At 32.7% G+C, this 13,454-nt stretch overlaps 3 protein-coding genes and 1 pseudogene across 3 annotated transcripts; 1 reads left to right on the top strand and 3 right to left on the bottom strand.

Moving 5' to 3' along the window:
- Positions 1 to 3,535: 3,535 nt before the first annotated feature.
- On the top strand, positions 3,536 to 5,376 carry LOC107009311 (probable serine/threonine-protein kinase PIX7). Its single transcript, XM_015208621.2, has 5 exons — positions 3,536 to 4,027; positions 4,109 to 4,241; positions 4,321 to 4,457; positions 4,530 to 4,653; positions 4,806 to 5,376. The coding sequence occupies exons 1-5, from the start codon at positions 3,809 to 3,811 to the stop codon at positions 5,270 to 5,272; spliced, it is 1,080 nt and encodes a 359-aa protein (XP_015064107.1). The 5' UTR covers positions 3,536 to 3,808; the 3' UTR covers positions 5,273 to 5,376.
- Positions 5,377 to 5,507: 131 nt separating this feature from the next.
- On the bottom strand, positions 5,508 to 6,902 carry LOC107010164 (annotated as a pseudogene).
- A 453-nt stretch (positions 6,903 to 7,355) lies between these two features.
- Positions 7,356 to 9,926, bottom strand: LOC107008723 (aldose 1-epimerase-like). The gene is made up of 5 exons (XM_015207868.2): positions 9,237 to 9,926; positions 8,984 to 9,033; positions 8,456 to 8,579; positions 8,247 to 8,354; positions 7,356 to 8,146 (listed from the first exon to the last, which is right to left on the bottom strand). The coding sequence occupies exons 1-5, from the start codon at positions 9,409 to 9,411 to the stop codon at positions 7,527 to 7,529; spliced, it is 1,077 nt and encodes a 358-aa protein (XP_015063354.1). The 5' UTR covers positions 9,412 to 9,926; the 3' UTR covers positions 7,356 to 7,526.
- A 113-nt stretch (positions 9,927 to 10,039) lies between these two features.
- On the bottom strand, positions 10,040 to 12,514 carry LOC107008724 (aldose 1-epimerase-like). Its single transcript, XM_015207869.2, has 5 exons — positions 12,171 to 12,514; positions 12,030 to 12,079; positions 11,309 to 11,432; positions 11,095 to 11,202; positions 10,040 to 10,796 (listed from the first exon to the last, which is right to left on the bottom strand). The coding sequence occupies exons 1-5, from the start codon at positions 12,337 to 12,339 to the stop codon at positions 10,180 to 10,182; spliced, it is 1,068 nt and encodes a 355-aa protein (XP_015063355.1). The 5' UTR covers positions 12,340 to 12,514; the 3' UTR covers positions 10,040 to 10,179.
- Positions 12,515 to 13,454: the final 940 nt, after the last annotated feature.

Below are 13,454 nucleotides of genomic sequence, written 5' to 3'. Positions count from 1 at the left end.
GGGGGGGGGGGAGATTCTCTTCCGGCCACCATTACTTTTTCTATTTAAACGTTTTATATGATACTACAATATGAAGTTCTTTTTTTTTGAGGAGTAAAAAGCAATTGTATATTTTGTATGAAGATGATTTTTATGAATCTTCTCTTGATACTGATAATTCAGGATGATACAACAATTTCTATAATTTGCTGCAAAAACAATTGTATATAGCTAATCACAACTCATTACAAAAAAAAGTTATGAATATATATATTTTTTAAAAAAACATTTCAAAGTCACTAAAACATTTAGCAATATTTATGTTATTATCGCTAAATAAAATATAACTATAATTATATTATTATTATAAAGTAATTAATTTCTAAGTATTACAACAATATTTACAAATTCACATACTCATCAAATATCATCAGTTTTCTTTTTTTCGCTTTTGTAAGTTAAAACGCGTAGAGAGTGTTAGGTAATTTGCAAATAATGTAGACGTGTGTCCATGCAAAATTCATAACGAATTATGATGACAAGACATGTTTTGAATTTTCAGGTAAAAAGGTTTAGAGAGTAATTATAATTTAGAGAGAATTGAATAAAGACATGAAGAAGGAGAAAGGCGCACATGCGAAGTATGTCCCATTTCCATGCTCAACATATCCGTTTTACGTAAATCGACCCCAATATGTTCTCCATTTTAGCCCACAATGTGACGCCTGCTGACTGGTTAGGCCCCATTCACAGTTATTAACCTGTTTATTGTCTTGATCCATTTTCTATATATAAAAAAATATTATCTTGATCTATTTTTTATATATATATATATATAAAATAAATCCATCAATGCTATTAATTCAGAAAAAAAAAATAGTTTAAAACGAAATTTTGTTTCTATGGGTCTTATAAAATTTTAAAGGTAAGTAAAATCTATCTAAAATGTGAAATTAATTTTATTAGATTCACAATGTCTTTCAACTAGATTAGTATTAATAAAACTTTGGGGTGCTTGAAGAAAATGATTAGTAGATACATATATCTTTAATTTATATTTCCTTCAAAATCTCATAAATTTTTAAGTTAAGTAAATCTACCTAATTTGATAACATTGATTTTATTTAATGCACACTATTTTTCATTGGATTATAAAATAGTTTAATCTTTAACAAAATGCCAGGTTAATACAAATGAATGAATTAAATATAAATGACTTTAATTTAATTTTCCTTTATTGATTTGGGAAAAGAAATCGTTTTCTCTAGAAAAACGTTACATTAAGTGTTGTAGCCCGAAAGTGAAAAAGAGGATAGTTTAGAAGGAAAATTTAATGCTCGAATATTATAATTTTTTAAAAATTTAAATAAATCTATTTAAATTGTAAAAGTTTATTCTATCTGATGCAAAGTACCTTTCAATTGAATTATATAACTAAAGTTTGGTTGAAAAAAAAAAGATGAGTAGATATAAATGATTTCAATTTAATTTTCCTTCATCTGATTGGAAAAAAAAGTATCGCTCTCTCATATGTGCATGAATGTTTCTTGGGAAGAAAAAAATAGTTTAAAAGGAAAATATAATTTTTATGTCTTATAAAAATTTAAAAGTGAGCTAATTTGTTTCAATTGTGAAAATTGATTTTATTTGATGCACCAAGCATTAGATGAATAGGGGAAATGGACCAATGAAAATTTGAATTAATTATTTTAGTTTTAATGTTTAAAATTTAATTTTATTAATATGATTTCCTTTTAGAGAAAATCATCTTAGATTGAATCTTTAAATATTCCTAATTTGAACTTAGAGTTTTAACTAGTGAGATAATTTCAAAAGTTTCGAATGATCAATATTAGTCAAACAAGTACTAATTTATTTTATTTTATATATTTTAATTTAAATGAAAAAATAAGGCATTTGAATCAATGGACTTAAATGAAAATCTCCATAATATATCACACATATTGTTGTAATCTTGTAATTGTCATCTCCATAAAATGAATATCATGAATGATAAAATTAGAATGTTGAAATTAAAAATAGTAATTAAATATAACAACACTTTTTGAGAAAATAAATTACAAAATTATAAAATCATAAATTGAATCTACCGAAAGAAAATCAATAAAAAATCGAGGGGAAAATAAAATTTTTAATGGGGATTGAAATAAAAGATAAACAATTTTTTATTTTTTATTTTTTTGGAATACACTTCTCAAAAATAAAATAAAATTATATCATTTATAGTAAGTAATCTACACATAAGAGCAGTTTAATAAGAATTAGATTTTGTTAATCGAATGCAATATTTTAATTTTCTTTTTTTTAGTTTAAATTGGCATTTAGAAGTTCATAACATTGTCTTTCACAACAACAAACCTTAAACTTTTTGAGAGACTTCAAATCGAACAAAAAATTATATATGAAGAAATCAAGTCGTTTATCAAAGGGGATTTATAAAATGCTTAAATTTTTATGCTTTTCAACAAGTATTCGATCATCCGGTAACACTCTTAACTTTCTTTTAATCTAGTTATCGATTGTTTTGTTTTATATACTAAATCCTCTTTCAAAGTTGAAAATTCCTTTCATCTGTGATTTGAAAATGGTTAAAATGTATCATCAATTATTTTGCTGCGTAGTTATATTATATTTAATCATATACCAATTGAATATTCAAGTCTTTCTATCATGTACCACCCTTTTCATTAAACACCTAAATATACAAATCTTATTATAAAAAGAGAAAAAAAAAATATTTAATCAGTAGGAAAATCTCAGTAACACAACCAATTGAATGTCCGTACTTTTATTTTATTGATAAGGATTCAATCTTTTACCTTATAAATCCCCTTTCACTGCCTCAAATTTTATAGAGAAAAAGGCACAAACACTAGTATTGAGTCTTCAAATAATGGAATACACTTTTACTAGTTAGCACCAGCTATGAACGACACTTGTAACATTCACATTGTATATGTGTAGTGAATTCAAGGTGTTGCTTTGGAAATAAATGACTAAGATTTTTTAATTGATTAATTAAAGATACATAGTTAAATAAATAATTCCTTAGCAATTTTGAACTTTTAGATAATTCTTGTTGTTTTTTCTTTCTAAATTTGCGAAATTTTGAGTCTTAATTTTTGTATTTTTTTTCGTCAAAACATGTTTTTGTATTTCAAGAATATTTATTGTTGCTGTCTTTAACAATTGATTAGTCAAATCTCTTAATTAATGACCAAAGAAATATTACATAAGTCAATTTTTTTTAATTTACAATTTAATTATTTTATATTTTACAATATCATAGTTTGATTTAATTAACTTTTTCTGGATTTACTCCAACAAACATTAGATATTTTTTTGTTCTCACTTTACATGTTTTCCTTTTTAAAAGAAATATTCAAATCTTTTTTGATAATACCTAAGTTGCAAAAAGACAAAAATAATAAAAATATTTTTGAATGAAATACTAATATTTTACTAAAATTATGGAATCTGCCAAAACAATTTATAAAGCAAACTAATTTAGTGGAGTAAATCTCAACCATTCATTTAACTAGGACATGTGTTTTCTATTCAAGTAAAAAATAAAGAACTTTGAGCAAATGGAGAGAAGCTTCATCTCCTATTAGGATTTATTGTAGTGTTAACTGATAATATTTAATTAAGCTTAATTTTTTCGATCAATTTTAATATTTGTTAGGTATAAATTATTTGTATTTTCCACTGGAGTTTGAGGTGTTACTGTGAATGTTGAACAGATGAAACTAAAGAGACGAGCGGAGGCCCTTCCGCTGAAACTGCTCGAACCACTCCTGATAGAGGCATGGTACAGGAAATAGCTTCTCAGCCTCGAAGGTTTTCTTTCAATGAGCTACGTTTGGCGACTAGAAACTTCAGACGTGAAGATTTTCTTGGAACGGGCGGTTTTGGTCCAGTTTATAAGGGCTGGATCAATGAGAATCCTGTAAAACCTGGCACTGGACTAGCTGTTGCTGTGAAGATTTTGAACCGATATGGTGTTCAGGGTCATAGAGAGTGGCTGGTATGCTGCTACCTGCTTTCTACTAATTATCTTCATTTGCTTTTCCAAAAGTTCAATTTTACAAGTAGTCTTATATAACAGGCTGAAGTTCACTTTCTTCAAAATCTCCACCATCAAAATTTAGTGAAGCTAGTTGGCTATTGCATGGAAGGACATCAGAGGCTAATAGTCTACGAGTTTATGGCTCGTGGGAGTTTGGAGAATCATCTCTTCAGTAAGTTATGCTTCGAGTGTCACATTTATGTCACTTGTTTTTATTTTTAATTCGTGTATCCTCCTTCGTTGTTGTACAGGGTCTGTGGTTCTTCCGTGGTGCACGAGGATAAGAATAGCATTAGGGGCAGCACAAGGCCTAGCTTATCTTCATGAAGAAACTCAAAAACCAGTTATCTATCGTGATTTTAAGGCATCCAACATCTTACTAGATGCGGTAATCATTTTTTAGATTTCTGACACTATGATTTTTTTCTCTTCCTAGTACTAATTGTTATTGTCATTCCAGGACTACAACGCGAAGCTATCAGACTTTGGACTCGCCAGAGATGGGCCAGAGGGAGATCAGACACATGTGTCGACTCGTGTAATGGGAACCTTTGGCTATGCTGCTCCAGAATATGTGATGACTGGTAAGTTATAATAATATCAGCTTTTTAACTCTTGTATCAAGGTAGTGGTTCCAAAATATGAAAAGTTTATAGGATTGCTATCAGATATCATAAGAGAGATAGTCTTTGCATAGTTGTACATTATATGACCTGATAATTATATACTCTTACAGGGCATCTGACAGTGAAAAGCGATGTCTATAGCTTTGGGGTGGTATTACTTGAAATATTGAGTGGCCGAAAAGCCATGGACAAGAATCAACGGATGGGTGAGCATTACTTAGTATCATGGACACAACCTTATCTTGGAAATAAGCATCATTTTTGGCGGATTATAGATCCTCGTCTTGGTGGCAATTTCTCAAAGAAAGGAGCACTAAAGTGCACTGAGATTGCTTCTCTCTGCCTTAGAACGAATCCAAAGCTCAGACCTCAGATGAGCGAAATAGTGGAAATGCTAATGCATCTGCCTTCGACCAGTGAGTTGAGAGATGCTGATGACAACTCAAATAGCAATAATTTGGAGGCAAAGGATAAACATGTAGCTGGGAACCTCAATTCACCAACTGGTTCAAATGCGTCACCGGCTAGCTATACCCTTAGTAACAAGCAGAAGGGGAAACGTCCAGTTCGTTCTTAAAAGAGAAACTTCATTAATCACATTATTATTACTAGTATGCTTTTACTACCTTATCTGAAAACTTAAGACTTGTTATATTTATGAAGATTAGACTTTTGTTTTGACATGCTTTTGGTCATTTATTTTTCTAATTAGATCATTTCTATTGCCTATGATATTGAAAACTCCATTCAAACACTTGAAACAAAAAAAAACATAGGTGTTTTATTCGTCACAGAAAAGATACAACCTTGATAAGGATATCAACTTAAGTAGATGATACTTAGAGGGATACAAGCCAGCATTCTAGTAGTTTTTGATGGAGAAGGTATACATCACATTGTGGACGTAGGTGTTTCCTGGAATCATAATTGACGATGGAAAATTTGGGTGATTCACAGCATCAGGGAACCCTTGAGTCTATAATGAGGCTGATACACAAATCCACCTTTCCCTTTTACATTGACGACAAAGTTTGCAGTGTAAAGTATCACACCAGGTGCAGTTGCTTGTACATACATCACTCTTCCTGATTTCTTATCATAAAGTATTGGCCACAGGCTTTTTCAGTGCTGTCTAGTGCATAGTTCACGTCATATCCGTTTTGGAGTTTGTTAATCCTGCTCCCCACCTTACGGGGTTTAAGGAAGTCGTAGGGCGTGTTCTTGACAGGGGAAATTACGCCTGTGGGAATGTGTTGTTTATCGTCTGGGGTGATGTGTGATGCAAATATTTTGGATAACTTGGGCCAAGACGTCGCCACTGTTGTGACCACCAATGTTCCAGTAAGGGTGGTGAGACAGGTTATAATTGGAGTTGCCTTGTTCACTGATTTTGCCTTAAATTCAACGCTAAGTTTGTGTGGATCTTTTAATGCATAGGTAACAGAGACAAGAACATCACCAGGAAATCCTACATAAGAAAAATATGGAGTTTAGTCTATATATAGTATGAGCAATTGTCTTGTGGAATACCGAAATTCACCTTCTTCGCCATCAGGGTTATGGTAAGTTAGAGTTATGTAAGGACAGGGTCCGTCTTGCACGTGCTTGCTCACTTTCCAGAAAACTTTACTAAATCCTTTAGAACCACCTATATTTTGAAGTTTTAGTTACACCATACAAAAAGAAAAAGGAAACTTGGGTGAAAGTGGAAGAAAAAGCAAAGGAAATGTAACGCGAGTACCATGAATGGTGTTATTGCCTTCATTAGGGACAAGCTTGTAAACAGTTCCATCCAAAGTAAACTGAGCACCTCCAATCCGGTTTGCAACCCTTCCAAGTAGAGCTCCAAAATATTCCTTATCATTCTGCACTAAATTATGTTCATAAGTGAACAGACGGGGTTGAATTTCCTTCATATGTACTTCACATCAATCCAATTGATAGGAGATTTAGTTGAGACATGTCAACTTTTCCACCATGGCACACTCCCTCGTGGTAAAAAAATGAGACTAGTTAAGGTGAAAAACATACATACCATGCTTATCAGGAAGAAGAACGGAGATGATTGAGGCACCATAATTAGTGACCTTAACAGAGAAATCTCCTTTCTTGATCTCATAGATACCTATGTTGTTCCCTGAAACACTAACGACAGCCAACAGATGAAAAATGAACAAACAGATCAATACATTATTTTTTGAAGACATAGTTAACTCTAGTGATTTTGAGACTTTAAGAGTGTCTTAGTAACAAACTTCTTCAGTCTTGAATTATACACTCCTCCATTTCATCTGTCATCATTGTGGGATTAGATTATAATCTGAACAATACCAATAGATGAATGACAGCCCTTGAAATTGACATTAAAGTTAGCGGTCCCAAATTTATGAATACTTAAATGCTGAAGTAGTTAATTGTGTTGAAGTGCAAATACAAAAATGGCAACAACGCCGGTTTGATTGTTATTCTGGAAAATATTAATAACTTGGCGCATTATTTGACATAAAAGATATTTTGAACTCAATCACACGTAAATTACCAAAACCTTAGTGTGAAGTGTTCCTTTAGTAGAAAGTTTAGAAGCTCTGTACATTAGTTGGAGCTTTCTAAGAAGACCATTCGCGTTTCTCCGAAGGGAAACTCTCCCCATTTCAGCTAAGTTTAAGTTAGAACAAGATAAAATTATACTGTACCTGAATGTCAGGTGTTTTATTTGTCACAGAGAACAAAATATATCCTTGATACACTTGTATCAATTTAAATAGAGGATACAAATTAAGAGGAATACAAAAAAGCACAAGTGGTCCTTCAAAGAAATAACTATAGGCATTCTAGTATTTCTTGATGGAGAACGTATACAACACGGAGTGGACGTAGGACTTTCCAGGAGTAACAATTGTTGATGGGAAATTCGGGTGATTCACAGCATCCGGGAACCCTTGAGTCTCTAAACACAAGGCTGAATGAGGTTGATACACATATCCACCTTTGCCTTTTGTATTAATGACAAAGTTTGCAGTGTAGAATTGCACACCAGGTGCAGTCGCTTTTATATCCATCACTCGCCCTGATTTCTTATCATAAACTATTGCCACATGCTTCATTTTTTCAGTGCTGTCAAGTGCATAGTTGATATCATATCCATTTTGTATTTTGTCGATCCTGCTACCCACCTTACGGGGTTTCAGGAAGTCGTAGGGTGTGTTCTTGACAGGAGAAATGATGCCTGTGGGAATATGCTGTGTATCTAACGGTGTGATGTGTGATGCAAAGATTTGAACAACCTGGGACAAGACGTCACCACTGTTGTGACCACCAATGTTCCAGTAAGGGTGGTGAGACAGGTTAATTGGAGTAGCCTTGTTCAAAGCTTTTGCCTTAAATACCACACTAAGTTTGTAATGATCTTTCAATGCATAGGTAACAGAGACAACAACATCACCAGGAAAACCTACATAAGAAAACAATTAAGTTTATTCAATTGATAGTATGTCCTTCAAAAATAAATTAATTGTTTTGTTGTAAAATATGTCACATATATCGAGATTCACCTTCTTCCCCATCAGCACTGTGGTAGGTTAGAGTTATGTAAGGACTGGGACCATCTTGCACATACTTGCTTACTTTCCAGACAACCTTGCTAAATCCTTTAAGGCCACCTATATTTTTGAAGTTTCAATAACATCAGAGAACAGACGAAAGAAATTTGGTTAAAAAGTGGAAGAGAAAACAAAGGAAAAAGGAAATGTAGTGAGAGTACCATGTAGCATGTTTACGCCTTCATTGGCAACAAGCTTATAATGGGTTCCATTCAAAGTAAATTGAGCACCACCAATGCGGTTAGCAACCCTTCCTAGGGCGGCTCCAAAATAACTCGTATCATTCTGCAACAAATTACTTTCATAAGTGACTACAAATCTCTAAATTCTGCTATGTACTTCCACATTAATGCTAAAGATGGGAGATATATCTGAGATATTATAGGCTAAGGACACGGTCTTTATTAGGATAGACGGTGTTAAATGACTTCGGATTTTAACAGGTCACAATTTAAGGCAGTGGTGATAAAAGGACTTGGTAACCTAAAACTAATTAAATCTCTATAAGAGGCTTTAATTAGACTTGCTACATTAGACTTGTCTAATGTAGCAAAATCAAGAAGAAATGGAAAAGTGTAGAAGTCCAATTCTGGAAAGCTTAAACAGAATACAAAGTAGAAAACTTTTAGGAAAGAACAGATTGCAAATAGACGCATTCAATAACAATGAACAAATTAAAGTGAACTAACCTTGTATTCTTTGATGGTATCATATCCAAGAACAACATCACCTATTTTTCCTGAAAGAATCAAGACAAGATAAAATTGATTACTACAATGAGTATCAGAAAACAGAAATATGTTTTACAAAAGATGGAATTTTGGTGTTAACCATCCAGTATCCCACTAAAGAGGACGACGCTCCCTACCAAAAGTTTCTCCATTCCTATAGGGCTCAAACCCCAGACCTTTAATTAAGGATGGATGGATCAAATAGACTTACCATTCTTATCAGGAAGAAGAACGGAGATGATTGTGGCACCATAATTAGTGACCTTAACAGAGAAATCTCCTTTTTTGATCTCATAAATTCCTATCTTATGCCCTGTTACACTATCGGCAGCCAACAGGTGAAGAATGAAGAACAAACAGAAGAACAAACTAATCTTTGAAGACATAGTCAACTGCTGTATCTTAATGACAGCTTCTTCAGCCTTGAATATATATACTTCCCCGATTCATTTGACATTATTATATATGGTATTAGATTATTACCTGCATGTGAACAAAAGAAAACTTGTCTGCCAAATTGATCTGCCTGGAAATCATAAAGCTCCGTAGAAGATGGACAATAACTATCAAGTTAGCCGTCTCACATTAGTTTTAAGTATAGTTAATTGCACAAGTAGCTATTCGTGTTGACTTGTGAATACAAAATTGGCACCCATGTTGGCGTGTCCTTTTCTGGTAATAATCAAAACTTGTCCCACTGTTTGGCAAAAAAGATATATTAAACTTGATGACTTGATCCGTCAACGTCTTGACTTCTTTTTAGTCACTGCCAAGCTGAATCAGGTTCTGCAAGTAAATTTTGACTCTGTCCAGTATAAACTCGAAAATTAGTCAGTTATACTTGTACCTTTATCAACCTACTTCAGTTTGAAAAGTAAGTAATAGCTTTGTGATTGCCCTATTTCATTTTTCATTGATATGGTTTCGATAGATTCATTAATTTAACTGTTAAATAATTATTAAAGATTGGATTAGAAATTTCATAACTTGATACAGAGTATCTTGAAAAACAAATGCAAAACAAAACTAATCTTTTATTGAGTCAAATGCCGGGTGTTTAATTACTCATAAAGAACATTACAACCTTGACAAAAATGTCAACTTATCAAAAGACACAAGCGATGATGACACCAATAAAAATGAAAGCATTCTCATTATTTTTTGATTGAGAATGTATACAACACTGAATGGACGTATCTCTCTCCCGGATTCACGATTGAGGATGGAAAATTAGGGTGATTCACAGCGTCTGGAAATACTAGAGTTTCCAAAGCCAATGCTGCATGAGGCGGATACATAAATCCACCTTTCCCTTTTTTACTTTTATCCCAATTGGAAGTGTAGAATTGAACACCAGGTGCAGATGCTTTTACATTCATCACTCTTCCGGACTTCTTATCATAAACTCTCCCCACGGGTTTCATTTTTGCAGTGCTGTCGAGTGCATAGTTGATGTCATATCCATTTTGGAGTTTTTTGATCCTGCTCCCTACTGTATGGGGTTTTAGGAAATCATAGGGTGTGTTCTTGACGGGGGCAATTTCCCCTGTCGGAATGAGTTCTTTATCAACTAGTGTGATGTGTGATCCAAAGATTTGAATAACATTGGACAAGATATCGCCACTGGTGTGTCCACCAATGTTCCAGTAAGGGTGGTGAGACAGGTTAATTGGAGTGGCCTTGTTCAGAGCTTTCGCCTTAAATACAACACTAAGTTTGTAAGGATCTTTCAATGCAAAGGTAACAGAGGCAAGAACAGCACCAGGAAATCCTACATAAAGCAATGGAGTTAAGTTATTCAAAAATAAATTACTCCCTGTTATATTTTAAGTGATGCTACTTCCTCATTAGTTTGTCCAATAAAATGACACATTTCTATTTTTGGAGATAATTTTACTCCAAATTTCCTATTTTTTGCTTTAACAGCATGGTATTATAGCCGTGATAGTCTCGACGTGTTTAAATCCCATGAGTTCAAAATGTTTTCTTTCTTGAATTGTGTTTAATCAAACAACGACAAGTAATCGAATCTAAAGGAGTAATGTCTGATATGGAATACCAAGACTTACCTTCTTCGCCATCAGCACTAAAGTAGGTTAGAGTTATGTAAGGACTTGGACCATATCGCACGTACTTGCTCACCTTCCAGACAACTTTGCTAAACCCTTTTGGGCCACCTATATTATCGAAATTTTAATTACATCAGGAACAGAAATTTTTTTTGGGTAATGGAGATAAAAGTGGAAGAAAAAGCAAAGGTAAAAGGAAATGTAGTGAGAGTACCATGTAACATGTTTTTGCCTTCATTGGGAACAAGCTTATAATGGGTTCCATTCAAAGTAAATTGAGCACCACCAATCCGGTTAGCTACTCGTCCAACGGTGGCTCCAAAATAACTTGTATCATTCTGCACCAAGTTACTTTCATTGGTGAAAACAAACGGGGCTAAATCCATCCAAAAGATGGTTTTTTACCTGATATTATAGGCTAGGGACGCGGTGTTTGTCGGGAAAGAACTACAATTAGCAGTGTCAAATGACTCTGGATTTTTACATGGCACAATTCAAGCAGGGACGGCTAAAGGACTTGGTGACTTGAAACTAAATCCCTGTCAAACTTTATTTTATAAAATTCAGATATTTATTGAGACAAAGTATCTACTTACCAAACTACATATCACTCAAATGAGACAAAGAGAAAGCTGATATATTGGACAAATTGCAGGAGAAGAAATGAATGTACGCAAAACAAAACATGTAATCCCACAATTTAGCCGCTCATCTGAATAACCTCCAACTAAATCCCAAAAGTTAAAAAAGGTTTCTATATATATAGCCTATTAATCTCCAGTGCCTGAAGTGAAAAGGGGAATCTTAGTAACTCTAACCGAATTTTCACCTAGTGTATGGGTCCGATTCTCCACATTGTAATCTCCCTCTACTATTGAAGGGGGAAATAGGAAAACACACATTCAAATACAACAAACAAAGTGAAGTGAACTAACCAGATATTCATTGATGGTGTCATATCCAAGAACAACATCATCTATTTTTCCTGGAAGGAATCAAAGACAAGATAAAACTAATTTCTTCAAGGAATAGCAGAAAACAGTACAAATTTACACATTAAGACAGAGAGTACATACCATTCTTATCAGGAAGAAGAACAGAGATGATTCTGGCACCATAATCAGTGATCTTAACTGAGAAATCTCCTTTCTTTAACTCATAGATTCCTATCTTAACACTAGCAGCAAACAACAGATGAAAAATGAACAAACAGATGAACAAATTAATCTTTGAAGACATACTCATCTTTCGATCTCTGTTTTTTTAGAGCGACCAACTCTTCAATTTATGTACTTTGTCCATTCATTTGGCATTAATGTAAATGTAGGATTAGAATATTAGCAGCATGTGAACAAAGAGCCTCTTCCGTAGAAAATTCCACAATAATGAGCGTTAAGTACTGAAATTGATTGAGTTATTTTAGTCAAATTATTGTCCGCTCCGAAAATAGCACTTCCTCCCTCCCTTCATAATTGATTGTTAGGATAAGGTCATTCACTCTTTTAAGGAAAATTTAATATAATTAATTAAAATAAAGTAATTATTAAAGGTAGAATTGAAAAAAATAACTAATTATTTTTTTGATTATTTAAATTGACAATTAATTTTGAGCATCTATTTTTAATATACCCGCCAAACAATTGTGGATGGATAATTCTATTTCCTACCCAAAATATTATAAATTATTTTTTTTATATCCATTAGATGAAAAAACATAACTTGAAAAGTTAGTCTAAGTTGATATTTTGATTCCAAAAAAAAAAATTATGACAATTATTTTAGAAGGAAATATTACTTTTTGTCCACTTTATATTTTAAAAAGTGTAAATTTAAGAAAACAATTAGTACATGATAATTTGCCCAAACTGACTCTTATTTTTAAGAAAAAAAAACGTGGACCAACATTTCCCTTAGGAGGGGGAAACGTATATATCATACTGGTCCTTTGTTCACAATTCATCAAAATAATAATACTTACATTGGGAATCCTACATTTATTTACATTTTATTCCAATCTAGTAAAAATAGAACAATTTTTGTAAAGATCGTATACATACTATTAAACATTTAATATTATTAGTGGGTGAAATTTGAAATCGTTGTTGTCAAAATGTGTCAAGTGACTTTTTTATCTGGTATATTTCTCTTATAATAAAATACTATAGATATAGATAATTTATCGCAGAAAGTAGTTGTTTGCGTGACTCTTAATACAAAAAATTGGTACACACGTTGGCGTGATTATATAACATTTTGCTTATTATTTAATTTTAAATTTTGGCACTTGAACCGCATTAGCAAACATCATGTGTATTTCATAATGTAGTCCTTTGATTGCGTTCAGTGTTTTCCGGGTTGTA

Source organism: Solanum pennellii, chromosome 2 (assembly GCF_001406875.1).
Source record: "Solanum pennellii chromosome 2, SPENNV200".
Classification (NCBI taxonomy): Eukaryota; Viridiplantae; Streptophyta; class Magnoliopsida; order Solanales; family Solanaceae; genus Solanum; species Solanum pennellii.
Note: the sequence above shows the minus strand (reverse complement) of the source record. Positions and strands in the feature narration are given on the sequence as shown.

What these genes read in the sequence shown, in the direction of transcription:
- LOC107008723 (XM_015207868.2), bottom strand. Translation starts at nt 9,411, where the DNA reads ATGTCTTCAAAGATTAGTTTGTTCTTCTGTTTGTTCTTCATTCTTCAC. An exon ending in ATACCATCAAAGAATACAAG is followed by an intron (nt 8,580 to 8,983) that starts GTTAGTTCACTT and finishes AATTTGTTGCAG; the next exon opens with AATGATACGAGTTATTTTGG. An exon ending in AGGCGTAAACATGCTACATG is followed by an intron (nt 8,355 to 8,455) that starts GTACTCTCACTA and finishes TCAAAAATATAG; the next exon opens with GTGGCCTTAAAGGATTTAGC.
- LOC107009311 (XM_015208621.2), top strand. Translation starts at nt 3,809, where the DNA reads ATGGTACAGGAAATAGCTTCTCAGCCTCGAAGGTTTTCTTTCAATGAG. An exon ending in CCAACATCTTACTAGATGCG is followed by an intron (nt 4,458 to 4,529) that starts GTAATCATTTTT and finishes TTGTCATTCCAG; the next exon opens with GACTACAACGCGAAGCTATC. An exon ending in TCCAGAATATGTGATGACTG is followed by an intron (nt 4,654 to 4,805) that starts GTAAGTTATAAT and finishes ATACTCTTACAG; the next exon opens with GGCATCTGACAGTGAAAAGC.
- LOC107008724 (XM_015207869.2), bottom strand. Translation starts at nt 12,339, where the DNA reads ATGAGTATGTCTTCAAAGATTAATTTGTTCATCTGTTTGTTCATTTTT. An exon ending in ACACCATCAATGAATATCTG is followed by an intron (nt 11,433 to 12,029) that starts GTTAGTTCACTT and finishes AACTTGGTGCAG; the next exon opens with AATGATACAAGTTATTTTGG. An exon ending in AGGCAAAAACATGTTACATG is followed by an intron (nt 11,203 to 11,308) that starts GTACTCTCACTA and finishes TCGATAATATAG; the next exon opens with GTGGCCCAAAAGGGTTTAGC.